Below are 26,440 nucleotides of genomic sequence, written 5' to 3'. Positions count from 1 at the left end.
AATCCTCTGATCCCTGGAGAGAACTTAAAAATCAGCTCTGGAGGAGACCGATGAAGCAGACAAGCCTCATTCATACACCAACAGCTTCAAACTTCAAACTTTCATTGCAAGAAATAAACATGGAATTGCGAGAAAACAGTCGTAATTAGGCAAAGAAAGTGACGATAAAATTTCCAAAGTTTGGGATCATTTTAAATCAAAACATTAAAGAAAACATTGTACAGTGCGTTTACTTTTTTTTTTTTTTTTTTTTTTTTGAGTAATCTGAAATGTATATATATTTTATTTATGTTTTGGTGCAACATGGCAATTAAATGTACTAAATGGGTTTAGTTTTCACAGATATTCTTTTATTCTATGCAATTTCAACAATAAAATGTAAATTTTTCTAAAAAGAAAACAAGTTACTTGTTCATATTAGGAGACCCGTCTTATAATCTCTTGTATATTTAGTATTGCTCTTTAATAAAGAAAAAGTACTTCTTATCCGATTTCTCAATTAATCAGTGGAAAAATTAGTAGAATATTTGATTTCTAAAATAATGGCTAGCTACAGCCCTAGTCCAGATACTTTAACATGGTCAAGAACCAGGATGAAATGAAAATATAACCCTGATGTGGCATTTTCAAGTCTGTTAATATGTTATCAAAAGTGTCTGGCAGGACATGATAATAGCAGTGTTGTTCATGAACATTAAAAAAAGGTGCTTCTTACTTTGCATGTACATTACAGCACAATGAAATATTTACTTTGCATGTCCGAGCGCCCCCTGGAGTACAGAGCGTTAAAGGCCACCTCCATTCTTCTGGCAAGATGTTCCACTAGATTTCTGGAGGGAGATTTGTGCTTATTTAGCCACAAGAGTTTTAGGGTGCATCTCAGAGGTGTTCTTTTGTGTTAAAACACTAATGCATCCATCCAGCTAACTAAACTTTACTAGCCAAAGTACGTTCTAGATTCTGGTCTTTGTGCTTTGTGTATTTTTGGTAGGAATTAGAAAAGGTTTCAAATGCCACCTAATTAGCCATTATTGCTAAAGTGTCGATGAATCAATTAAAAAATATAGCTAGTAATAAACATCATGGTGGTGTGTTTTTCCCTCTTTACACTCTTCACACAGATTCACTGTTAATCTTATTTATCTGACTCAAGGTGGACGTAGTGTGTTTTCTCCTCATCAGCCTCAACTCTACTACTTTATCAGACCGTATCATCTGCATCAAAGTCCTCACCAGATATGAGAAAGTTATGAGAAATGAAAGATTTCGATACTAATCTGTGGTATGAAATGAGTTTGGCAGCTCTTGGTCAACACGTTTTTAACTCCTGAGATGATGAGGGTGAAGCGGTGTGTCATTGAATCATATTTTTTGGGGAAAGACTGACCTCTAGTGGATTTTAGACGCTATGTACAGTTAAAACAGATTATTTCTACTACCACTACTACTACTAAAATAATAAGAATAAGAATAAGAATAATAAAAATAATAAAAATAATAATAAGAAAGAAATTATAATAAAGTTTCATATAATAGTCTATATTTTAATTCTTATAGCTTGACATTTTCCCTTTTTTCACCCACAAGTCATGTATGTATTTGCAATTCAAATGTACACTCATTGCCCACTCTCATTAGTACATCAACCTATTATATCATTCTTATAAAACAATCTGAATAAATTCTGCTTATTCTTTGACACTTTTTCGTTTCTCACTGTACTCTCCGAGAGTCTTCTTCTTCTTCTTCTTCTTCTTCTTTCGGCTTCTCCCATTAGGGGGCGCCAAAGCGGATCATCCGTCTCCATACCCCTCTGTCCTCTACATCTGCCTCTTTTAAACCAACTATCTGCATGTCTTCCCTCACCACATCCATAAGCCTCCTTTTCCTCCTTCCTGGTGGCTCTATTCTCAGCATTCTTATACCAATAAACACTGCACTCTCTGAGAGTACAGACCCTTTTTTACCAGCAGGGGGCGACACTCCCCTATATACTATTCAGACCCGTGAAAGGATACATTTCGTCTGTTTTTTTATAAAATGCTGTGCTGTGTGTATGTAATATGAGTGCAGAATGTTAACTGTGTTGGAATAATTGAATACCAATATAATAAAAAAAATGCTATATAATAAAAACATACATATATACGTATAGATAGTTAATATTTGGGTAGTACAGATGTGTATGTAACTGTGTGTGTGTGTGTGTGTGTGTGTGTGTGTGTGTGTGTGTGTGTGTGTGTGTGTGTGTGTTTTACATTTAATTCACTCCCTCAATGTGTAGAATTGTCAATATTTTTTAAGACAAATCTTAAAAGCTTATCTAAAGGAAGTCTACTGCATAACATGTGGTGTGTGTGTGTGTGTGTGTGTGGGGGGTAAAACATGCTATTTTACCAAATTGCACTGTAAAAAAGTTTATTTTGGACTCTTTATCTTTATTTAATTTTTGTTTTAATAAGGAAAATTACAGCGATACAATTACAACCTCAGTCTTTGTCTGGCTTTTTTTTTTTAAGACATGCAACAATGTATATGCAATACAGTCAAGCCGTAAATGGATTAAAGAGGCTCGACACTTATTGGATTATTACAAATGCAGGTTCTCACCATATATCTAAGCCAATCGCTGCTTGTTGAATTCCTAAAACCGTCCAATCAGAGGCAGAGGGCTGTGGCTTGGCCTCCTGTGTAGTATTAATTACACTTGAGTTTTACAGTTTGTAGCCAGTCTCCTGTGTCTGAACCATCTGTGTGTGTGTTTGTATGCGTATGCTGGTGGACTCACTCTTAAACTCTCAACATGGTTGATGCTTTCTGTGCGACCTGGAAGCTGGTGGACAGCCAGAACTTTGATGAATACATGAAATCACTGGGTGAGTTCAAAATAATTTCCTAAACTTTGACAAAATTCATTTCTGATATAACTCATGATTTGAAAAAAGACCAGATGTTTTAAACAAATAAAAACAAAGAGCCTGGATGGATTATTAGATCTATTAGATTAGATTTTTCAATGATATGCACATTAATTAGTTTGAAATCTGAGTGGTTTCATAATTTATTAATTTCTCCAGGTGTTGGTTTTGCAACAAGACAAGTAGGAAATGTCACCAAACCCACCATCGTCATCAGTCATGAAGGAGACAAGGTCGTGATTAAAACACTGAGCACTTTCAAGAACACCGAGATCTCCTTCAAACTGGGAGAGGAGTTCGATGAAACTACTGCAGACGACAGGAATGTGAAGGTTTGTATGAGCATCACTTTGCACTGGTGTATTGAAGTTAAATTGGTGTAAAAAAAAAAAAATCTTATTTGTACTTTTACAATTCAGGTTACAGTAAAATCACAAATGTTACTTTTATGTGCATATAATAACATTACTTGGAAATATTCGTCAAACCAGTAAATTACACTGTACATGTTTGTGTGTCTGAACAGTCCACTGTAACTTTGGACGGAGACAAACTTGTGCATGTGCAGAAGTGGGACGGAAAGGAGACCAAGTTTGTCCGGGAAATCCAGGACGACAAAATGATCATGGTAAAAGAATAATTATATCATATACATTTTCAATATAGAATTTACAATGTAATTTATTTTTTCGTTTCTAAACACAAAGTGGGCGTGGTCAGTATAGGAGGGGTTTTATTTATATGTGAATTCTACAACTATGCTGATGGAAATATTATCTATCTATCTATCTATCTATCTATCTATCTATCTATCTATCTATCTATCTATCTATCTATCTATCTATCTATCTTGATAGATGTTGATATATTGTTGAAAAATCTATCAAGATAGATAGCTAGATAGATAGATAGATAGATAGATAGATAGATAGATAGATAGATAGATAGATAGATAGATAGATAGATAGATAGATAGATAGAGATAAAAAAGTTTGTCCATAACCATATCTCTTTTCAGATTTAAACACAAAGGGGGCGTGGCTCAATATATTTTTTCCCTATGAAAGTATGTATAGTATAAGGATGTAGTACGGTCTATAACATGCTACAGTAATAAAGCATAGTAAAGTATTGTACAGTTAATGACAATCTATAAATGAAGGTAAATAAGTGACATGTCTGCTGCAATTATTACATTTTTTTACTCTAAAAACATCTTCACTCGCCTTTCAGACTTTGACCTTCGAGGGTATCCAAGCCGTTCGCACCTACGAAAAGGCATAACGATACAACTCAAGGATGCTTCCTTGGCGTCTACTCCTGGCAACTTGACAATGTCCGAGCAGCATTACTATGTTTTTTTTTCAAGTATAAACCTAGACTGTCCCCATTTTAATTCATAGGACACTTTTTGTTTAACTGCTTTTTATATGAAACGTGTGAGTGATGAAGTTCTGAACATTAAACAGTTTTGTGTAAAACTGACTCAAATACAAACTTGACAATATCTGTTGGTTCTGCATTGTTTTTTTGTTTCCACAAAACCTACACATTACTACACATTACCTACACATTACTAGCTAATCTCACTCAGCTGCAAAAAATCACACTGGTGCTGTGGACAAGTAAAAAAAAACGTAAACATAAAATCTTAACAGTGTGCCACTATAACTACAGTTACATAATTTAAAATAAATTAATTCTTACTATTAGTAGTATTAATATTTAACATTTCATGGCAAGAAAAAAAATCCATGTTTCAACAACGTCGCAATGTGATCACGAAAGGATTTAGTCCTTGGAACTGGTGGTTCAGTGGTTTTGGACTTCTGATCTGAATGAGTTAAAATCTCAGCATCTCCACAAATGCTGGACCCTTAAACAAGGCATTTAACAGCTCAGGTGTATAAATGAGGTACTTCAAAGTCACTTCGGTTAACGGTGTATGCCAAATGCCATAAATGTAAATATAGTCATACACTGCCGCTCCCATACCAAGATTGATTTAGGTTTATTCAATTTCTATGCAAACTAAATAACTACCTTTAATATATTTAAGCCTTTTTTGTAGATTAGCTCATTCTGATATATACCTTGGAGTGGAATCTGGGTTGAGAAGTCTGTAAATTCTCACAGTTTGTACACTGGCACGTTCCTAATGCACAAGCACTTCCTGTGTGTTATATGATGCTATGAACAAACAACTTTGTTATTCTTGTTCTTATTATAAGTAATATTTTTCCTTCATTGAATCCGAACCAAAATCATATACATTTAAACAGAAATGTCAAACAGAAAAGGCAGGATAATTCTACATATTCTCTAATGATAATTCTGATAATTCGCAGATCATTATAAAATCTATTTACACAATGACCCCCTACTGATATTTTTGTGTAATTGCAGAACCTGATGTGGATTTCTGCATTGTAGCCCATTTAGCATAAGTTCTGGCATTTTGCTTTTTGTCCATTTTGAGATGCTTTTCTGTCCACCACAGTTGAATAGAGTGGTTTTCTGTATGACTGTAGCTTTGTGGTGTGCTTGAACCAGTTTGGCAATTATTCTCTGTTGTCCTTTACCAAGATGATGTTTCCATCTGCAGAAGTGCTACTTAGTGGATTCTAGAAAATATAGTTTGAAACTCACCGAGATCACATTGCATCACATCATTTTGATTATATATATATATATATATATATATATATATATATATATATATATATATATATATATACACACCGTATTTTTCGAACTATAAGCCGCTACTTTTTTACCACGATTTGAACCCCACGGCTAAAACAATGAAGTGGCTTATTTATGAAGTTTTCCTGGGTTTTTCCCGGTTTCACAAACTTTAAGCCAAAAAACTGAACCCCATAACATTAGACCAATGACTTTCTTGGTCGGCTACTGTTTAGATACAAGCCGTTGTAACGCGTTGAGTCTGGGTGAAGGGAGAGCTTGCTAACTCCAGTTGCAACAGAAATCATATAAGCACAGACAGGTTTCCAAAACTCGTGCTTTTTTATTTTTCTTGGCAACAGCGTTACGGGTTAGTCAAAGAAACTTAGAAATGAGCATCAGAAAATAATCAGGACATATTCCTCGGTCTTGCACACATGCAGTTATCCAGGAAAAATATAGCGGCAGCCTTTTCCCAAAATACTGCTATGCCCCTAAAGGAAGCGCAACATATTTCACCCGTTACACCGTGTAACAGACACTGTCTTTCGTAAAGCCTGTGTAAAGTTCACAAGTTTAAGTGTAGACACCTGTGGCTTATAGACAGGTGCGGCTTATTTATGTTCAAAATAAAAATCTTTAGTGGGTGCGCTTATATATGGGCGAGCTTTATAGTCCGGAAATTATGGTATATATATATATATATATATATATATATATATATATATATATATATATATATATATATATATATATATATATATATATAGTAGTACTATCAGTGCTACAATTTATTCTTTGATTAGATTTGCAATTCTGTGGTGTTTTTTGTTTATTCTTTTTTTTTTACACTGGAAAACTACATTTGCATTTCTGTTCCAGTGCTTCAATCACGCTTTAAAACCAGTCTGGACTTAGGCCTTTGTTTTGCACATTGGCAACTAATAATATAAACAGCTCCATGACCATTTAGTGTTAGTCAACTTTATCAACTATTGAGCGTGCTGAAAAGGGCAGTCTGGTAAAGGACAATCTGGCCTCTGTGCCATGCATCTTCTCTTGACATCTGGGAATATAAACTAAGTGTTTGTGCTCCTGGTGTGCACTCGGTTCAAGGGGAATGTCCTGGAGTAACCTTTGCTTGGCTACGAGGCATTTTATTTTGGCTTGAAGGTACAGAAATCACATAATCTCCATTACACAGAAGTGTCATTTAATTGATTTTGGCCACGTGGTTCATTGTATCTATAAAAGTCTAAATTAGTTTAAAAAAACGGGGCTCACATTTAATTTCTTCCAGCTCATAGACATTATTTATAAAAAAAAATGCACATTCATAAATTCAGGCCATCTAGAAACTAGAGATTGTGGTTATAAATATAAATAAACATAAAATGTATATCTATATCTATATATATGTATATATGTATAATATATATATATATATATATATATATATATATATATATATATATATATATATATATATTTATTCTGCCAATGTACATAAGATTTATAATACAAATTGATATTTATGTCATAATGTGTCAAAGTAAAAAAAAGAAAAAAGGATATATGACATGACATTTGTGTCAACTGGGAAGAGCTTAAAGTCTTTGTCTAAGGCTAAGTTTTGGATAATGTAGTATCCAAAACTTAGCCTTAGACAAAGACTTTAAGCTCTTCCCAGTTGACACAAATAAATAAATAGAGAAATACAGTACAACAAACATTTTCCTGTTATGCTTTTAATACTTTGAATCCTACAGTATTATTAAAACAGAAGGCGTCTTATAGTAGAAATATATGTAGAAAGAAAAAAGAATACTATGCTCACTAATATCAGCTCGTGTGTAATCTAACATTATGTGGTAATGTTTTATGTTTCTTGAAACCTGTTATGGCATTATGGAATGCAACTAATGTGCTGTGATCTCACAGCAGGATGCTAATTCATTCACAAAAGCACTGTCACTGAACTGGAAGATATTTGGTCTACAGGACCAATGCAGGCCCTCGAATGGGGCAGAACGGTTTACTACCCGTGTTAACGTCCTTTAAAACGATCTATCTGTTAACCCGAATATGAACCGAATATGTAAGTCGGATTAGCAAAGGACATGATTGGTTGTAACACAATGGCATGCTTTTGAAGCGACGCCAAACGAGCGCTCATGTCCTCTTTATTTATTCGGATGGCTTGATGTGGGGTTGAATGTTGGCGCCATAAACTGTGAGTGTGTCTCCATGCATGTTAAATACTCAGTAGTAAGACTTAGTCAATGTTTTCCCAAAATTTATTCATGCTTCTGTAATACCAAACTATATCCAGATAAAGCAGTTGTATTGTTACTCTCAAGCACCCATCTGGGAACAGTTATAACAATGTTGGAACTATAAGGAATGGACATTTTGTGCCACCCAGATGAGGATGGGGTCCATTTTGAGTCTGGTTCCTCTCAGTGTTTTTTTCTCAGACTATCTCAGGGAGAATTTTGTGTCATCATCACCACTTGATTACTCATTAGGGATAAATGTATATAGACATTTTATCCCAAAGTATTGTAATGCTGCATTGGAACAATGTCCATTGTTAAAATTGCTGTACAATTAAAACTGATCTGAAGTGGATGTGCATTAACAAAACAAGGACAATGTGACCAAAAATGAAGGAACCACATCACAAAACACATCGACAATGTTCAAATGGAACGGGTAGGTTTTATTTGAACATCACATTAGCAGAGCTGATTGGACACTTTGAAAAATAGTTAAGAAAATGAAGTACATGAATCAAGACATGGGAAGATGTAGCTCAGTGGTTAAAAAAAGAAAAAAGAAGGCAGCTTTATACTTCTCACATGTACTTTACAGCACAGTGAATTCTTTCTTCACATATCAAAGCAATGTTAGGAGCTGGGGTCAGATATGGTACAGCACCCCTAGGGCACTGAGGGTTAAGGGCCTTGCTCAGGGGCCCCAAAAGTCACAGCTTGGCATTGCTTGAACCCTGACCTTCTAAACAGTAACCCAGAGCCTTAACCACTGAGCCACCACTTACCCCCACAAGATGTGGGATTCCTGTGACCCTAACCTACCACTGGTGGGCCCTTGTGCAAGGCCATTAACCCTCCAATTCTCAGTTGTATGAATAAGATAATTGTAAATCACTCTGGATAAGGGATTCTGCTAAATGCATAAATGCAAGTGATTTATATCTTCTAAACAACCCACCTTCTTTTAAATGGGTTTGCAATGTTCCTCTGATTTTTAGGTGAAATTTCATTTTTATTATTAGGAAGAGACCTAGTGATAAATGTAATTTAGACATACTTTACTTGGAATCTAGACATAAAGGAAAATTTGTAAAATCCCTGTGCAAAGTGTTCACAAGTGAGAACAATCTTAAACTCCTAAAGTGTTTATGAGAATATTTAGTTTGCTGAATATCACAATAGCCAATCGAATTACTATGAAACATCTATGAAAGTCTTTCCATTCTTTTCAACTACAATCTTTGGCTTCTGTGCCAGCCATGAGAAATGCATGCCTTTCCATGGTCTTTTTTTTCTTTGCATCCCGCTGCTTTAACTTTAAGCCGATTTTGCCTCCTCTTTATGGACTGAGAGTAGCCCGTTGTCTTGCAGCCAATAAGCTTTAAGCATGAGTCTGACATCACTGTCAGATGATGCTCTCGCCAAGTGGCATGAAAGGAACGAGCCCCTTCTATTCTTTCTGAAAAGAAAAGAGTCAGTGGAGGTCTGGGAAAAAGCTCGGGCTGCTCCACGTTTGCCATGGGAACTCCTGACAGGGAAGGAAAACTATTTTCAGACGACAATGGACAGATTGTAGTTGGTCTGTGGTTCCAGCACTCAGAATGTGTGTGTCTGCAATGGGAAAGTCTTTAGTATAGTGGCACATATTATTACACCCAAGCTTGAAGTGATTGATGGGACTGATAATGAGGTTGAAAACAAGGTATTACAGAGCAGAGTTGTGATCACTTGATCAAACCACTGATTATTGTTTTTGGGTTTTTTTGCTTGAACAACTGAACAACATTCATGTTGCTTAGGAAAACAAGATATTAAGAATTTTCATTTCAGACAGTTTTAATAAGAAACACGAGGGCTGTCTGGAGTCCTACAGAATCAGAAAGCAATGTAGAAATTTCCAGAAGAACTGTGCAGAAATAAATGTGCCTAGCTGAAAGCTCTGCAGGTCTAAAGAGAGAAATTCACACTGAATGTTTGACATTTATTTATTATTTTTATTTTGTTCAATTTTGATTTATGTACTTCTACTACATTTGTATAACCAAGTATGTATGCATATGAGCACACTTTTTGTACATGGTGAGCATGATTATTTATTTATTTATTTATTTATTTATTTATTTATTTATTTGGTATTTTTACAAATCTTCATCAGTTTTGGTGAGCCTGTGCTGAATGTAGCCTTACATATCACTTCTTAACTGTCAGAAAAAACCTGTAATGTTTTGACACCACTATTTAACAGGTTGCGTAAACCTGAAATGCTTACCCCGGTTGTAAACAGTGTTAACAAATAATTTTGAACTAGTATGCCCATCATTATTTCATTTTAATCATCAATGATGTGTTGATCAGTTTCATTTACATTACATTTACATTATTTGCCATTATCCAAAGTGACTTAAAAAGATCTCATTCATACAGCTGAGAAACTGAGGATTAAGAGCCTTTGCTCAAGTGGGATTTGAGCTCACAACCTTCTGATCAGAACTCCAACATCTTAACCACTAAACTACCTTTGCAACAGTAGTACTCATTTGATGTTTTTTTTGACACCATTCTGTGTGAACCTTTTTTTAAATATAAAATACTTGAATTACTCGAAACAGCATGCCTGCTATGAGCAACCAGGCGACTTCCAAAGTGACTGAGATCACTTTTCCTTATTTTCTCTTTATTCTGTTGCTTTTTGTATCCATTTACAGAAGTCCATGACTTGTGTGTGCATAGATATTTACTCTGCCACATGTTTGGCTGATTGGATGATTAGCTACAGGTGCTCCAATTAAGGTGGCATGAGGTTGGATGCTGCAACTAACCATTAAAATCAACCTATGTACCTCTATAATCAACATTTTATTAATTTGCTTTATATTCCAAAGCAGGTCAGGATTTCATACACCACAGCACTGCAGGTAGCCTGAAAAAAAGATGGCGGCTAACCATGCATGAAAGAAAATGCTACAGAAACAGGTCAGAAACATGTCATTTTACATGTTTTATTACAAATTATAGATCTGAATGAAACTATAGAAATCTAGACACCAAACCAAGGGACAGTTTAATAAGGAATTGTTGCTGCCAGAGCTTTTTGCAAAGATGTGTGCAAGTGCTTAGCATGCTAATAATTTTTCCTCATGAAGCATCCTGTTTTGCATACCAATTAACTGGATCTAAAAACACAGTATATATTTTTATATATATAATTCTTGATGCACAAAGAAAGAACAATTAAATTAACTAGTACCCAATTAACCTTTACGTTATTAATATTTTTAACTAATTACGTTTTATTGGTAATTTTTATTATTTTTAAATATCCATTTTGCATTTAAAATGCTGTGTACTGTCGCCACCTGCTGGTAATAAAGTTTTGTTACAAGTTGGTTTAAAATGGATGAAAATAATTTATAGAAATGTGTAAATGAAATATAGTTTAAAATAACGTACAAATACATAATTACATAGCAACTATCAACTAATTAGTTTGAATTCTACTATATATTACATTTATGCACTTAGTGGACACTTTGTCAAGTATATACATTGTCTATATATAAATATGGATATCTACAGTATTTCACAAAAGTGAGTACACCCCTCACATTTGAGCAAATATTTTAGAATATATATTCTCAAGGGACAATTCTATAGAAATTAATCTTGGATATAATGTCAGATAAAAGAAAAAATGATGAGAAACAATTAACTAGACATATACACTCAGTGACCATGTTATCAGGAGACACTTGTACACCAGCTATATTGAAATCATAACTCTGTATGTTTCGAAGTATTTATAACTGTTTATTAAGAGTAGATATCAGGCAAGACTTGTGAAATATGTACAGCATTTATAAACAGAACTTGTGCAGAAAATAATGACATAAATGCTGAAACATGATTTTAACAATCGATATATTTTAAATTTATAAATGTAGGTTGTGCAATTTTAATGTTTTAATGTTATATTTATAATAAGTATATTCATTTGTTAACTGTTAAATCAATTCCATAAACAGTGCATATTTTATTTCCTGAACATCAATAAAACAATAATATTTGTTATATATATTTTAGACCCATATCGATTTTTTTTTTCCTCAAATTCCCACAAAAAAAATAATTAGGTCCACTTATAGACCTACTTGTTCTTTTAGTTTGTGAAATAAATCGAGCAACTCAGCTTTAACAATGATGTGATTACCACACCACTGCAAATAAAAAAAGAAAAAGAAACACAAGAACAACAGGAGCTGTGGGTCCCCAGACACCACATTAAGATCCAGTGGGTTTTTCTAATCTAACAGCAAACTGCACTTGTATAATTAATGTTACATTCATTATTGATTGCATGTCATTCACTAGTTCATTTGATCAGGCTAGATTATAAATTTAGTTTGACACAAAGCAGCAAACACACCTCATGCACTTCTCTCCAATATCGGGAAAAATAAGAAACACAAACTCCACTGTTATTGTTATACAGTGTACCGAATTTGTTGAGAATGTGAAACGTCAAACAAAGCTTGGCGATAAACACCACGCCTTAATCATGCACTGTATTTTACAGCTCACATCACTAATATTGGCACTTTTGGTAAATATGAACAAAAGAATCATATTTAGAAATAAAGAAATAAAAAAAATTAAATAAAATAAATATTCTGCTTTCATAGATATCAAACATATAAACATAACCAACTTGTTCGAATTCATAGGGTGCCAATAATTGTGCATCACATACATTTCAATTCAAACTTTTCACAACCTTCTTTGCTCAGTTGCCAGTATTACTTCATTTCACTGTACACCTTCTATGTACACCATCATCATCATCATCATCATCATCATCATCACTGTGGCCCTTCCTTTTAAATAGTTTGTTTAAATGTAAAAAAAAAAGAAAGAAAGGGAAAAGAAATGCACCAAAAATATTTACCATTTCATGTGTGCCTTTTTTTTCTCAAGTACACAGTAAAGACAAAAACAATTCACAAACGTCTCAGTAAACGAATTCAGTTGTTATCTGAATCTAAGACTGTGTACGTTATAATAGATTCCGACATATTCAGCAAAATATATGCTGCGTTTATAAACTCAGCCAAATTACACCAATAATTCATATACAATCTCGTCACAATGTTCTGTATTTATAACTACATTTACCAATAATACCACAATCGATTTCTTTTTATAAAAATATGTATCTGTACCAAGCAGAATTTCTGATTAGACATTTCACTTAACAAAGATCTTAAATCAGTTGTTATACAAATATATCCTTCAGCTTACTGATATTCTGGTGATGTAAGTGTCTGTTAAAATCAGGTTTTAATACACTTGAAATCAGTTGTTAAAATCAGCCGGTGATTGTACCAGAATATTAAATCAATCAAAAACAAAAACAAACAAAAAAACATATGCACTCAAAGAGAAAAAAAAATGTATTGGGGAATTAGTCCATGTTTTAATGATACATTGACTAGTTCCTAAAAGAGCGCATGGGTGTCTTCTTTGGTTTCTGGTCAGTTTGGACCGAATGCTTGAAAATATTGGTTATCAGCACAATATTCATCGTAGAAATAACATTGACACAAAATGCTTGAAAAATGCAATTGAGTCAGTTATAATGTTCAGTTTGGTCGGTTAAACTGTTTTATATATATATATATATATATAATGCTTAGTACCAAGCTGAACCCGGCAAGGTACCGCATTTGTTGCTCAGTCATGTTGAGTACAGATATAACGTCTGTAGATATTCTTAGTAATAGTGAATTAGCAAGAATTAGCAAAGATTTGCAGATCTTTTCAATGCACTACACAGGAAAAGTCAGTGCTGTGTGCCAAAACCAATAGTAACGGTGTGGATAATGAACTTCCCACCACAGTGCTGTCAAATTCTCAATTCTAATTTGACAGTAGGTGTCTCATTATTTCCCATACCAGCATTTCTGACTTCCTTTCAAAACGTGTATATCCGCATACTCGACTCGTTTTATTCGTTTTACAGTAACAAATAAAAGGTTTTCCACCATAGGAAAGTCCTCAGCGTTGAGGAATATATATTTATATATATATATATATATATTTTTTTTTTTATTAATAAAGTGTCAATCTTCATTAGAGTAAAATAAATGTATATAGCTACAATACAGTATTAATAGCAACTAGTTTTGATTTAATTTAACATCTACATTGAAATGTATTTCTGTAGAACTTGCTATTTATTAAAATATTTTATCACTTCGGAAATTTCTGTTGTGAAATAAAAGGAATAAAAGTTTTGGTTAAGGCTGTCATGAGAAAAAATATCAAGTTAGTATATAATTTTTTTTTACCATAACAGCACACCTTGTTGTATTTTGTTCATTTGCATTATACCATATGCAGACTCACGTATTTCTAATGTAACACATCGGTTTTACTTTTGTTACTAGGACTTTGTTTAGGACTAGAACTCGAATCACAGCTTTGTGATTAAATTGTCTGATTAATAAATAATGATGGCTCTGGATGGCCTTATGAATTCAACAAATCTTCTAAGAAAATCTAATATCAAGGTCCCATAATCGTAAGAATATCCGTAAGAATTTACTAACTGATGTGAATAGCTAGGAATAAGGCGAATAATGTACAATAATACAAATTATAAAAATCCAGCTACAAAGATTCAATTGGGAACATCAGCATTTATCAAACTTTAAACATTACATTTACACCAAATTTACACTGACACTTTTCAGACAACTTGGTGGATATCACTAATCCACTCTTAAGTTGCGGTTCACTGATTTTACCTTTGGTGGCTGCAACTTATTTGTTACATAATCATTGGAAATATATTTCATCCATCATTTTGATAAAATGTAGCCGAAAGTTATGGCACTCGATCAAAATGAGGCACGGCTACAATGTACGTCCGGGTATTAAAACCTCGTCTTTGAACACAGTGCAAAGTTTTCTGTGGCCAAGCGAGTGTTTTTTTTCCTCCTTGTCACCATCGTTGTCTTCAGAGCTTTCATGGACACACAGTTCTGCTTCCGTTTAAGACTCACATTCAGTGTAAAAAACGTGAAACAGGACAAGCTGTTTGCTTTGAACTACTTCTATAGAACGCGACGCAGTTTCCATATTGACAAAACCTAACACTTAAAAAGTCTATAGTCTATAAACTTCGCTAAAACAAGGCACACGATTAGACCTTAAATGGAATTTCCTGTAATGTCCCGTTTTTTGAAAGCTCATCTAGTTCTTTAAACCCCCTCAACTTCAACATGGAAGAGGAACCATGTATAAGTAACCTTTGAAGGTTGTTGTGTAGATCACAGTCAAAGTTTCAAACATGGTGTTGCAGGTGACCCTCATAAGAAAGGTGGTGAAAATGGGAAGAAGGGATACTGGATGTCGTATTCATCCACGTAGAAACACTGAAAGTAGGGGACTTCTTCTAAAAATGAAGTGTTAAAATATTATTATTAAAGTAATAGAAATGCTTTCCGGCATAGACAAATCAGTAGACCAGGACAAGTTGAGAAATTTTGACCTTAAAGGATCACCACCAAAAAATCCATTTTAATACGTGTAACATTTTATCCAAATCAGATCTAAACATCTAAATCTTAAAATGACTTTATTTATCGTGTCCTATAAATACTAAAATGTGTAGACTTAAACACTGTTTCTTGAAAATTACTATTTAAAATGTCTTCTGTGATCCTTTAGCTAAATATGAATCTTGTTAATTAGCCTGTTGCAATCTTGCTAATTAGCCTCATATCACAAAAATTTGCTAGCTACTGACAAATTTGTGACACTGCATGTACACGTGTTAATTATTAGTATGAATGTTACTATAAACTGTTCTTTTAAAGGCTAGCACATGTGCTAAAAAAAAAAATTGCTAGACTGGATTGCTAGCGTTAAAACACAACGACTGTTTTGTACCACAAGTGAGACTGAACCATTTGATAAAAATGGAATGAATAAATAAGTAAATAAATACATTACCCTCTTCTGCTGGCTCAGGAGCCTTGGTCACCTCAGGTTCAGGTTCTAATAAAAAAATAAATAATAATTATATAGTGAATACATTTTATTGGTTTATTAGTGATTAATAATCTTCATTAAATCGAATAAATTTTTACATTTAAATAAATGATGCATAAACAATGCATAGAGCGTTGATATGATTTACCTTTTATTTCCTTCTCCTCAGGTAATATTACCTCAGTGGGTTTTTCTACAGTAAAAAAAGACAAATGTCACTGAAGATCTATTAAAAATAATATAATAATAATAATAATAATAATAATAATAATAATACAATAATAATAATAATAATAATAATAATAATAGTTAATGAATGAGTCAGTGCATAATATCATTATTCAATAATTTATATCATAATTCTAATTTTTATTTATTTATTTTAATTTTTTTTTACCTTTTTCTTGAAGCTTCTTCACTGGGGTGATTTTCTCTTTTAGAATTTCTTGTATTAGGAAAGAGATTTACAAAAATATAATTTCAAATATTTCCAAAATCAAAACCGAGAAGAAAGTGTAATTTGGTGGAATCCGGAAGAATATCTTTTATGACAATTGTTTGTTCAAAATAATGGGTAAATCTACCTTTCTTTTTAGGTTCAAGCCTGACCCTTTCTTCAGGAGCTTGTTTTTCTAGAACAAAACAGGGTTACTAAGCAGCAGATTATTTGATTTGAGCAAAAATAATTGAGATGACCTCTAACTACTAGTTTCTTTTAAACTAATTTCTTTAGTTAATAAATCCCATAAAATAAAATATTTTTATTATGTGAAATCACTTCTCAACAAAACCAAAACAAACCAATGTATAATGGTTTTAATGGTTATAAAAGGAATTGTCTTGTATTTTAATGGAAGCTGTAATACCGTAACTTTGTGCTACTTTGCTATTGATACCATAAAAAAAAAAAAAAAACAACACCTATGGCAACAACAGAAATTCTTATAAAAGAAAGCCAAATTGAAATGTGAAAAAGAAACAGAAACACTTAAGTTCACCAGTGTGCATCTTCTTATTGTTGAACTCCCAAAAATCTCCAAACGTTACTACGTTATATTTATCGTTACTACTACTACCAGAGAGTGTAAATAACATGGCTACCTTTCTTTGCAAACGCCGTTTTAGTGATGTTCTTTAGCACCCGCTCTGTACAGAAGGAAACTTCTTATCAGTTTTGTTTAATCTACAATTCACCACAACGTCTTTCACACCTGTTCATGTTTCATTATCCATACCTTTCTTCACAGTGGTTGCTTTAGTAATGTTCTTCAGTACCTCACGTCCTGAAAGAGGCAAAACAATTCATAAAGTACAAATTAGACGAACGGAGATTTGCATTTAGATTTTTGAGATTACATTGTACCTTTAACCACTGTAGATATTTTAAGCTTCTCTTTCAAGAGTCCACGTCCTGTAAGAAAATATATACATTATATAGCTTCCTTAAATTTGAGAGAATGCAATGATCACAGATGCAGGCATTCAAAAAATTATTTTTTAAAGAAAAACTACGGTAAGGAAATATTTTTGCCAAATATGTATCTTTGTATGTTGATGCATTATTACATAGCATGTAGCTTTTAAATGGAAGCCAATACATGCAAATATATTTACAACACATTTCAGAGGGATATTCAATTAACATAATTATAATGTCATCCAAACCAAGCATAACCTAAACTAATCAATTTGGCTCTTCAAATAAATTAAAGAATATACTTGTATCCATTTTATTAAAGCAACATTAAGTGTTTCCAATTAGCTTAAAAAACACAAATTATCTGTTGTGAGACTTTCCTGTGGTGGAAAAATGTCAAAGATGATTTACAACATTAGATAACATTAAATTCATTGATAAATGTATATTTAAAAAGATTGTCGTACATTTAAATAATGATCCAGTGTAATTATTGATGAATTGCTGTGTGAATGTCTGTAGATTGTGTTATTTATTAGTAGCATAAAAAATTTGTTTTTGTAGAAATGTTATGTGGTTCATTTTCATAGGTATAAAAAGTTGCCTTTAGTGTGATTAATTTATTTACACTAACCTTTCTTCATCACTGCAGGTTTGGCTTTCTCCTTGAATTCTTGAAGCTCTGCAGTAGGCAAAAAATCAAATAAAAAATGTTCAGAAATCTAATTGTTTCAATCATCAATTTATAACTATAAAACATTTTATTAGAAGCACCAGATACTGACTGTAGAATGATTTCATGCAATAATCTAATCTAATCCATAATTAATGGATACCAATACGAATCCATTCATATCCTGTGTAAGTATTCAGAAATAACTATTGTATATGGAAATACGTGATGTACTAAAAATGTTTTTTGAAACCTTTGAGCGTTTGATTGTCCATCCGTAATTGATCAATTTGGCTTTGAGTGACCTCCAGATCGGTTCTTATCTCACCGATATCTTTCCTCAATAAATCCAAAATGCTTAATTTTTGGTTGATGGCTTTTAGGAGCTCCACTTCCATGGCGATATCTAAGAAAATAGTTAAACAAATTTCATTTCCAATAGTTCATATGTTTATCTGAATATTCAAACTCCATACTGCATCAATTAAGTCATTAAAACAGTGTATAACTTTTGATCACATCAAGATTAGTTTAATTAGTGTCTACATCTGACCTGATCATCTTACTGCAACAAAATATCTAAGAATTTAATGAATGAATTAGCAAGAAAAGCTAAAAACATAGAATGGTACCTTTGGCACTGGGATACACCACAGGGATCGTTTTTTCTTTAGCAACTTGTGGCTCTGTCAGAGAGAAAATATTACTTAACCTGCTGATGCAGGACTTTTTTCATTCTATTTTATTCTATATTAATTATCTTGTCTTCTCTTATTGCGTTTGATCAAAATTTGTTTGCTTGACAGACGAGTGAGTGCATTCACAATAAAATTAAATAAAATTAAATATGAGCAATAAAAACACTAATACCTTTTTTAACTGGCTTGACTTTTGCCTTTGCTACTTCTTCTGCTTCTGGATAAAAAAATTAGAACATTTGTACAGTAATTCTTAAAAAAAAAAAAAAAAAAGACTATATACTGAGTATATACTGAGTTTATAAAAATACCTTTTTTAGATGGAATTGGTTTTGCTTTCTCCTTTATAGCTGCAACAACTGTAAGAATTTTTTTTATAATATTATATATAATTATTGTATGTAATAGTGAACTTTGTAGAAAAAACTCTTGTTTTCATGCATAACATAATACAATGCAGGTTGAAGGTACAACAATTATATAAAAGCACCATAGACAAATACTCTAGGTGAACATGGAAAGCTTCATGTTGTATAGACTGCTTTTAGAAAGAAAGCTTCATGTTGTTTAGACTGCTGAGTCAACATTTATTGTATGTTTAATAAGGTCTTTCCATTCCATTTCCCCTCTTACAAATTTGTCATCTTCAATGATAAAATATCTAAAATTAAAATGTGATATTATAATAATACCTTTCTTCACTGGGACCTCTTCTTTGACCACTTTTGCCTCTAAAAATTAAAAGAACATTTTGGAATTAACATCTTTGCAGTACAAAGTAAGACGTAGGTGGCATAAGTATGTATCTTATGCCCATACAAGCCAAGAATTCAAAAATTTACATTCATAAAGCTCCAAACAAGGGTCAAATCCAGGATCAAGGTTTTACAAATCCTGGTGATGAATGAAAAGGTCTGGAATGACACTACAAAACAACTGACTCAGTGGTTAAGCCTTTGGGCTACTTATGAAACGGTTTAAACCACTACTGGTAAATGCCAAAGTTGGGTACTTAAAAACAACTATTAACACTCAGTTTCTTAGTTGTATTAAATTAAAATTTCAAGCACACAATTATAGAGGATGTTACAGTTTTCCTTTACTGGAGGGGGTCCAAACTTATTCCATCTCAACAATCGCCATTAAATAAAGCAAGCACCAAAAAGACATGATTTGCCAAGTTTGTGGAGTGGAAGAACTTAAGTGGCCTGCAGAGAGCCCTGAGTCCACCAAACCTTTTGGGGAAAGGATAAATCTGGGTTTGATGCACATATGGGCTAACTGGTTAGGTGTCTACAAATATTTAGCCATATAGTGTTTTAACATATTCTCATTTAAGGCTGCTGGAACATTGATAATGTACAAAGGCCATTTGTGCAGTAAAGTCAACATTTGAAGGTCTCCATGCATTAACTACTAAACCAGGCATTAATCCACAATTCTTTTTTGTTCATTTAGATAAGAATTTGTTTATCCTTACTTGGGGGATAGTCCAAGGTTTATTGTGAGGTTCTTATTGGAAATAATTTCATTGCAAACTTAGTTCTCAACAAGAATGGACATTATAGAAAATTTAAAATACCTTTCTTAGGAGAAGGCACAAATTTGGCCTTCTCTTTTGGAGCAAGTTCTGGTTTTGCCTTCCATTTGGGAACAGGTGTTTGTTTTGCCTTCTCTTTTGAAGCAAGTTCAGATGTTGCCTTCTCTTTTGGAACAGTTTTGGTTGTTACTATTTCTTTTGGAGGAGGTTCGGTTTTTGCCTTTTCTTTTCTTGCAGGTTCTGGTTTTAGCTTCACTTTTGTAGCTAATTCAGCTTTAGGCATTCCAATTGTCTTCTCTTTCGGAACGGGTGCTGGTTTTGCCCTTTCTTTGGAAACAGGTGCTGGTTTTGCCTTCTCTTTGGGAACAGGTGCTGCTTTTGCCCTAATTTTGGGAACAGGTACTGGTTTTGCCTCCTCTTTGGGAACAGGTACTGGTTTTACCTTCTCTTTGGGAACAGGCGTTGGTTTTGCTTCCTCTTTGGAAACTGCTACTGGTTTTACCTTCTCTTTAGGAACAGATGCTGATTTTGCATCCTTTTTGAAAACAGGTACTGGTTTTGCCTTCTCTTTGGGAACAAGAACTGGTTTTGCCTTCTCTTTGGGAACTGCTACTTGTTTAACGTTCTCTATGGGAACTGGTACTGGTTTTGCTGTCTCTCTGGAAACTGCTACTTGTTTTACCTTTGCTTTGGGAACAGGTACTGATTTTGCCTTCTCTTTGGAAACTGATACTTGTTTTACCTTCTCTTTGGGAACTGTTACTGGTTTTGCCTTTTCTTTGAGAACTGCTACTGGTTTTGCCTCCTCTTTGGGAACAGGTACTGGTTTTATCTTATCTTTGGGAACAGGTCTTGGTTTTGCCTCCTCTTTGGAAACTGCTACTGGTTTTACCTTCTCTTTGGGAACTGGTACTGGTTTCGCCTTCTCTTTGAGAATAGTTGCTGGTTTTACCTCTTCTTTGGAAACAGGAACTGGTTTTACCTTGTCTTTGGGAACAGGTACTGGTTTTGCTGCAAGTGGTTTTACCTTCTCTTTAAGAACGGGTACTGGTTTTGCCTTCTCTTTGAGAACTGGCACTGGTTTTGCCTTCTCTTTGGGAATATGTGCTGGTTTTGCCTTCTTTTCAGAAACAGGTGCTGGTTTTGCCCTCTCTTTGGGAACAGGTGCTGGTTTTGCCTTCTCTTTATGAACTGGTACTGGTTTTGCCTCCTTTTTGGGTACAGGTGTTGGTTTTGCCTTCTCTTTGAGAACAGGTGCTGGTTTTACCGTCTCTTTGGAAACAGGTGCTGGTTTTACCTTCTCTTTGGGAACAGGTGCTGGTTTTGCCTTCTTTTCATGAACAGGTGCTGGTTTCGCCTTATCTTTGGGAACAGGTGCTGGTTTTACCTTCTCTTTGGGAACAGGTACTGGTTTTGCCTCCTCTTTGTGTACAGGTGCTGGTTTTGCCTTCTCTTTGGGAACTTGTACTGGTTTTGCCTCCTCCTTGGGTACAGGTGCTGGTTTTACCTTCTTTTTGGGAACTTGTACTAATTTTGCCTCCTCTTTGGGTACAGGTGCTGGTTTTACCGTCTCTTTGGGAACAGGTGCTGGTTTTGCCTTCTTTTTGGTAATTGGTAATGGTTTTGCTTCCTCTTTGGGAACAGGTACTGGTTTTGCCTTATCTTTGGGTACAGGTGTTGGTTTTACCTCCTCTTTGGAAACAGGTGTTGGTTTTACCTTCTCTTTGGGAACAGGTGCTGGTTTTACCTTCTCTTTGGGAACAGGTACTGGTTTTGCCTCCTCTTTGAGAACAGGTGCTGGTTTTACCTTCTCTTTGGGAACAGGTACTGGTTTTGCCTCCTCTTTGAGAACAGGTGCTGGTTTTACCTTCTCTTCGGGAACAGGCGTTGGTTTTACCTTCTCTTTGGGAACTGGTACTGGTTTTGCCTTCTCTTTGGGAACAGGTGTTGGTTTTGCCTGCTCTTTGGAAACTGGTATTGGTTTTGCCTCCACTTTGAGAACAGTTGCTGGTTTTACTTCCTCTTTGGGAACAGGTGCAGGTTTTGCCTTCTCTTTTGGAACAGGCACTGGTTTTGCCTCCTCTTTGGGTACAGGTGTGGGTTTTGCCTTATCTTTGGGAACTTGTACTGGTTTTACCTTCTCTTTGGGAACAGGTGCTGGTTTTACCTTCTCTTTGGGAAGAGGTGTTGGTTTTACCTTCTCTTTGGGAACAGGTACTGATTTTGCCTCCCCTTTTGGAACTGGTACTGGTTTTGCCTTCTCTTTGGAAACAGGTACTGGTTTTGCCTGCTCTTTGGAAACTGGTATTGGTTTTGCCTCCATTTTGGGAACAGTTGCTGGTTTTACTTTTTCTTTGGGAACAGGTGCAGGTTTTGCCTTCTCTTTTGGAACAGGCACTGGTTTTGCCTCCTCTTTGAGTACAGGTGTGGGTTTTGCCTTATCTTTGGGAACTTTTACTGGTTTTACCTTCTCTTTGGAAACAGGTGCTGGTTTTACCTTCTCTTTGGGAACAGGTACTGGTTTTGCCTCCTCTTTGAGAACAGGTGCTGGTTTTACCTTCTCTTTGGGAACAGGTACTGGTTTTGCCTCCTCTTTGAGAACAGGTGCTGGTTTTACCTTCTCTTCGGGAACAGGCGTTGGTTTTACCTTCTCTTTGGGAACTGGTACTGGTTTTGCCTTCTCTTTGGGAACAGGTGTTGGTTTTGCCTGCTCTTTGGAAACTGGTATTGGTTTTGCCTCCACTTTGAGAACAGTTGCTGGTTTTACTTCCTCTTTGGGAACAGGTGCAGGTTTTGCCTTCTCTTTTGGAACAGGCACTGGTTTTGCCTCCTCTTTGGGTACAGGTGTGGGTTTTGCCTTATCTTTGGGAACTTGTACTGGTTTTACCTTCTCTTTGGGAACAGGTGCTGGTTTTACCTTCTCTTTGGGAAGAGGTGTTGGTTTTACCTTATCTTTGGGAACTTGTACGGGTTTTGCCTCCTCTTTGGGAACAGGTGCTGGTTTTGCCTTTTCTTTTGGTACAGGTGTTGGTTTTACCTTCCCTCTGGGAACTGGTACTGGTTTTACCTTTTCTTTTGGAGCAGGTTCAGGTTTTGCCTCCTTTTTAGGAACAGGTGCTGGTTTTGCCTCCTCTTTGGAAACATGTGCTGGTTTTACCTCCTCTTTTAGAACAGGCACAGGTTTTGCCTCCTCTTTGGGTACAGGTGTTGGTTTTGACTTCTCTTTGGGAACTTGTACTGGTTTTACTTTCTCTTTGAGAACAGGTGCTGATTTTACCTTCTCTTTGGTAAGAGGTGTTGGTTTTACCTTCTTTTTGGAAAGCTGTACTGGTTTTGCCTCCTCTTTGGAAACAGGTACTGGTTTTACCTCTTCTTTGGGTACAGGTGTTGGTTTTGCCTCCTCTTTGGGTACAGGTGTGGGTTTTACCTCCTCTTTGGGAACTTGTACTGGTTTTACCTTCTCTTTGGGGAAGGGTTCTGGTTTTTCCTTCTCTTTGGGAACAGTTACTGGTTTTGCCTCCTCTTTAGAAACAGGTGCTGGTTTTGCCTCTTCTTTGGAAACCAGAACTGATTTCACCTTCTCTTTGGGAACTGGTACTGGTTTTGCCTTTTCTTTGGGAACAGGTGCTGGTTTCGCCCTCTCTTTGGGAACTGGTGCTGGTTTTACCTTCTCTTTGGAAAGAGGTGTTGGTTTTACCTTCTCTTTGGGAACTGTTACTGGTTTTGCCCCCTCTTTTGGAACAGGTACTGGTTCTTTTGGTACAGGTGTTGTTTTTACCTTCCCTTTGGGAACAGGTGCTGGTTTTGCCTCCTCTTCAGGAACAGGTGCTGGTTTTGTCTCCTCTTTTGAAACTGGCACGGGTTTTGCCTTTTCTTTGGGAACAGGTGCTAATTTAGCCTTTTCTTTGGACACTGGTACTGGCTTTGCCTCCTCTTTAGGAACTGGTACTGGTTTTGCCTCCTCTTTTGGAACTGGCACTGGTTTTGCCTCCTCTTTGGGAACAGGTGCAAATTTTTCCTTCTCTTTGGACACTGGTACTGGCTTTGCCTGTTCTTTGGGAACTGGTACTGGTTTTACCTTCTCTTTTGGAGCAGGTTCAGGTTTTGCCTCCTTTTTAGGAACTGGTGCTGGTTTTGCCTCCTCTTTGGAAACAGATGCTGGTTTTGCCTCCCCTTGGGGAACTGTGACTGGTTTTGCCTCCTGTTTACGAACCGGTACTGGTTTTGCCTTCTCTTTGGGGACAGATGCTGGTTTTGCCTCCTCTTTGGGAACAGGTGCTGGTTTTGCCTCCTGTTTGGGAACAGGTGTTGGTTTTGCTTCCTCTTTGGAAACTGGTACTGGTTTTAGTTCCTCTTTGGAAACTGGTGCTTGTACTGGTTTTGCTTCCTCTTTGTGAACTGCTACTTGTTTTTCCTCCTCTTTGGGAACAGGTGCTTGTTTTGCCTCTGTTTTGGCAACAGGTGCTGGTTTTACTTCCTCTTTGGAAACTGGTACTGGTTTTACTTCCTCTTTGGTAATTGGTACTGGTTTTGCTTTCTCTTTGGAAACTGGTACTGGTTTTGCCTGCTCTTTGGGAACAGCTGCTGGTTTTGCCTTTTCTATGGGGACAGGTGATGGTTTTGCCTTTTCTATGGGGACAGGTGCTGGTTTTGCACTCTCTTTGGGTAGGGGTACTGGTTTCGCCTTCTCTTTTGGAGCAGGTTCAGGTTTGAGTTTCTCTTTTGGTGCAGGTGATGGTTTTGCCTTTTCTTTGGGAACAAGTTCTGGTTTTGCCTTCCCTTTTGGAGCATGTACTGGTTTTGCCTTCTCTTTTGTAGCAGGCTCTTTTTTGGCTTTCTCTTTTGGAGCAGGCTCAGGTTTTACCTTCTCTTTTTGAGCAGGTTCTGATTTGGCTGTCTCTTTTGGAACATGTTCTCGTCTGCCCTTCACTTTTGGAACAGGCTCTAATTTGACTTTCTCTTCTGGAGCAGGCTCATGTTTTACCTTCTCTTTTGGAGCAGGTTCCTGTTTGGCCTTCTTTTTTGGAACATGATCTGGTCTGCCCTTCTCTTTTGGAGTAGGTTCAGGTTTTGCTTTTTCTTTTGAAGCAAGTTCTGGTTTTTCTTTTTCTTTTGGAGGAGTTTTGGGTGTTACCGCTTCTTTTGGGGCAGGTTCAGGTTTAGCTTCCTCTTTTGGAGCAGGTTGTGTTTTTACCTTCTCTTTTAGAGCAGGTTCAGTTTTAGATTCCTCTTTTGGAGCAGGTTCTATTTTAACCTTCTCCTTTGGAAAAGGTTTAGGTTGTACCTTCTGTTTTTGAATAGGCTCAGGTTTGGCCTTCTCTTTTGGAGTATGTTTGGGTTTGGCCTGTTCTTTTGGAGAAGGTTCGGGCTTTACCTTCTCTTTTGAAACAGTTTCATGTTGTGCCTTCTCTTTTGGAACAGGTTCAGGTTTGGCTTTCTCTTTTGAAAGAGCTTCAGGCTTTGCTTTTTCATCTGTGAAAGGTTTGGGTTTCTCAGTTGGAGCAGAATCTAGTTTTTCTCTCTCTTTTAAAATAGGTTCAAGTTTGACCTTCTTTTTTGGAACAGTTTTATGTGTTACCTTCTCTTCTGGAACGAGTTTGACTTTTTCTTTTGTAGTAGGTAAAAGTTTTACCTTTTCTTTTGTAGTAGTTTCAGGTTTTGCCTTCTTTGGAGTAGGTGCAGGTTCCGCTTTCTCTTTTGAGGCTGGTTTGGCTTTAGCCTCCTCTTTCGGAAGAGATTCAGGTTTTACCTTCTCTTTTGGAGCAGGTTCAGGTTTGACCCTCTCTTTTGGAAGAGCTTTTGGTTTTGTCCCGTCTTTTGGAGTAGGTTCAGGTTTTGCCTTCTCTTTTGGAACAGGTTCTGGCTTTATCTTTTCTTTTGGAGCAGTTTCAGGTTTTGCTTTCTTCTCTGGAGAAGGTACAAGTGTTGCCTTCTTTTGTGGACCAGGTTCTGTTTTTACCAGTTCTTTTGGAACAGGTTCATGTTTGACTTTTTCCTTTGGTGCAACGTCAGGTTTTGTCACTGTTTTAGAAGAAAGATCTAATTTTACACTCTTTATTGGACTATGTTCCACTTTTGCCTCTTTTTTCGGAGCAGGTCCTGGTTTGGCCCTTTCTTTTGGAGCAGCTATATGTTCTGCAAAATATTCACATCCTTAAAACAGTCGTTTAAATTGATTTGA

General features: G+C 35.5%; 2 protein-coding genes across 2 annotated transcripts in view; one reads left to right on the top strand and one right to left on the bottom strand.

The window, feature by feature from the left end:
- The first annotated feature begins 2,712 nt into the window (after positions 1-2,712).
- fabp7a (fatty acid binding protein 7, brain, a) lies at positions 2,713-4,425 on the top strand. The gene is made up of 4 exons (XM_046854928.1): positions 2,713-2,876; positions 3,078-3,250; positions 3,445-3,546; positions 4,152-4,425. Exons 1-4 carry the CDS (start codon positions 2,804-2,806, stop codon positions 4,200-4,202), a joined length of 399 nt encoding a protein of 132 aa, XP_046710884.1. The 5' UTR covers positions 2,713-2,803; the 3' UTR covers positions 4,203-4,425.
- A 9,667-nt stretch (positions 4,426-14,092) lies between these two features.
- si:ch211-266g18.10 (titin) overlaps positions 14,093-26,440 on the bottom strand; it is a 28,306-nt gene continuing 15,958 nt past the window's right edge. The window contains exons 15-29 of the mRNA XM_046855736.1: positions 20,302-26,394; positions 19,412-19,450; positions 19,031-19,078; positions 18,892-18,936; positions 18,654-18,707; positions 18,275-18,427; positions 17,983-18,030; positions 17,295-17,342; positions 17,167-17,214; positions 17,033-17,077; positions 16,516-16,563; positions 16,329-16,376; positions 16,080-16,124; positions 15,893-15,937; positions 14,093-15,332 (exon numbers count right to left, since the gene is read on the bottom strand). Of these exons, the coding sequence (XP_046711692.1) occupies positions 15,247-15,332; positions 15,893-15,937; positions 16,080-16,124; positions 16,329-16,376; positions 16,516-16,563; positions 17,033-17,077; positions 17,167-17,214; positions 17,295-17,342; positions 17,983-18,030; positions 18,275-18,427; positions 18,654-18,707; positions 18,892-18,936; positions 19,031-19,078; positions 19,412-19,450; positions 20,302-26,394 (6,893 nt within the window). The 3' untranslated portion in view covers positions 14,093-15,246. The remainder of the gene's footprint in view (positions 15,333-15,892; positions 15,938-16,079; positions 16,125-16,328; positions 16,377-16,515; positions 16,564-17,032; positions 17,078-17,166; positions 17,215-17,294; positions 17,343-17,982; positions 18,031-18,274; positions 18,428-18,653; positions 18,708-18,891; positions 18,937-19,030; positions 19,079-19,411; positions 19,451-20,301; positions 26,395-26,440) is intronic.

Source organism: Silurus meridionalis, chromosome 8, assembly GCF_014805685.1.
Source record: "Silurus meridionalis isolate SWU-2019-XX chromosome 8, ASM1480568v1, whole genome shotgun sequence".
NCBI lineage: Eukaryota > Metazoa > Chordata > Actinopteri > Siluriformes > Siluridae > Silurus > Silurus meridionalis.
Note: the sequence above shows the minus strand (reverse complement) of the source record. Positions and strands in the feature narration are given on the sequence as shown.

Coding starts and splice junctions, on each gene's coding strand:
- fabp7a (XM_046854928.1), top strand. CDS start 2,804: ATGGTTGATGCTTTCTGTGCGACCTGGAAGCTGGTGGACAGCCAGAAC. Junction 3,251..3,444: donor CAGACGACAGGAATGTGAAG/GTTTGTATGAGC, acceptor GTGTCTGAACAG/TCCACTGTAACTTTGGACGG. Junction 3,547..4,151: donor AGGACGACAAAATGATCATG/GTAAAAGAATAA, acceptor CTCGCCTTTCAG/ACTTTGACCTTCGAGGGTAT.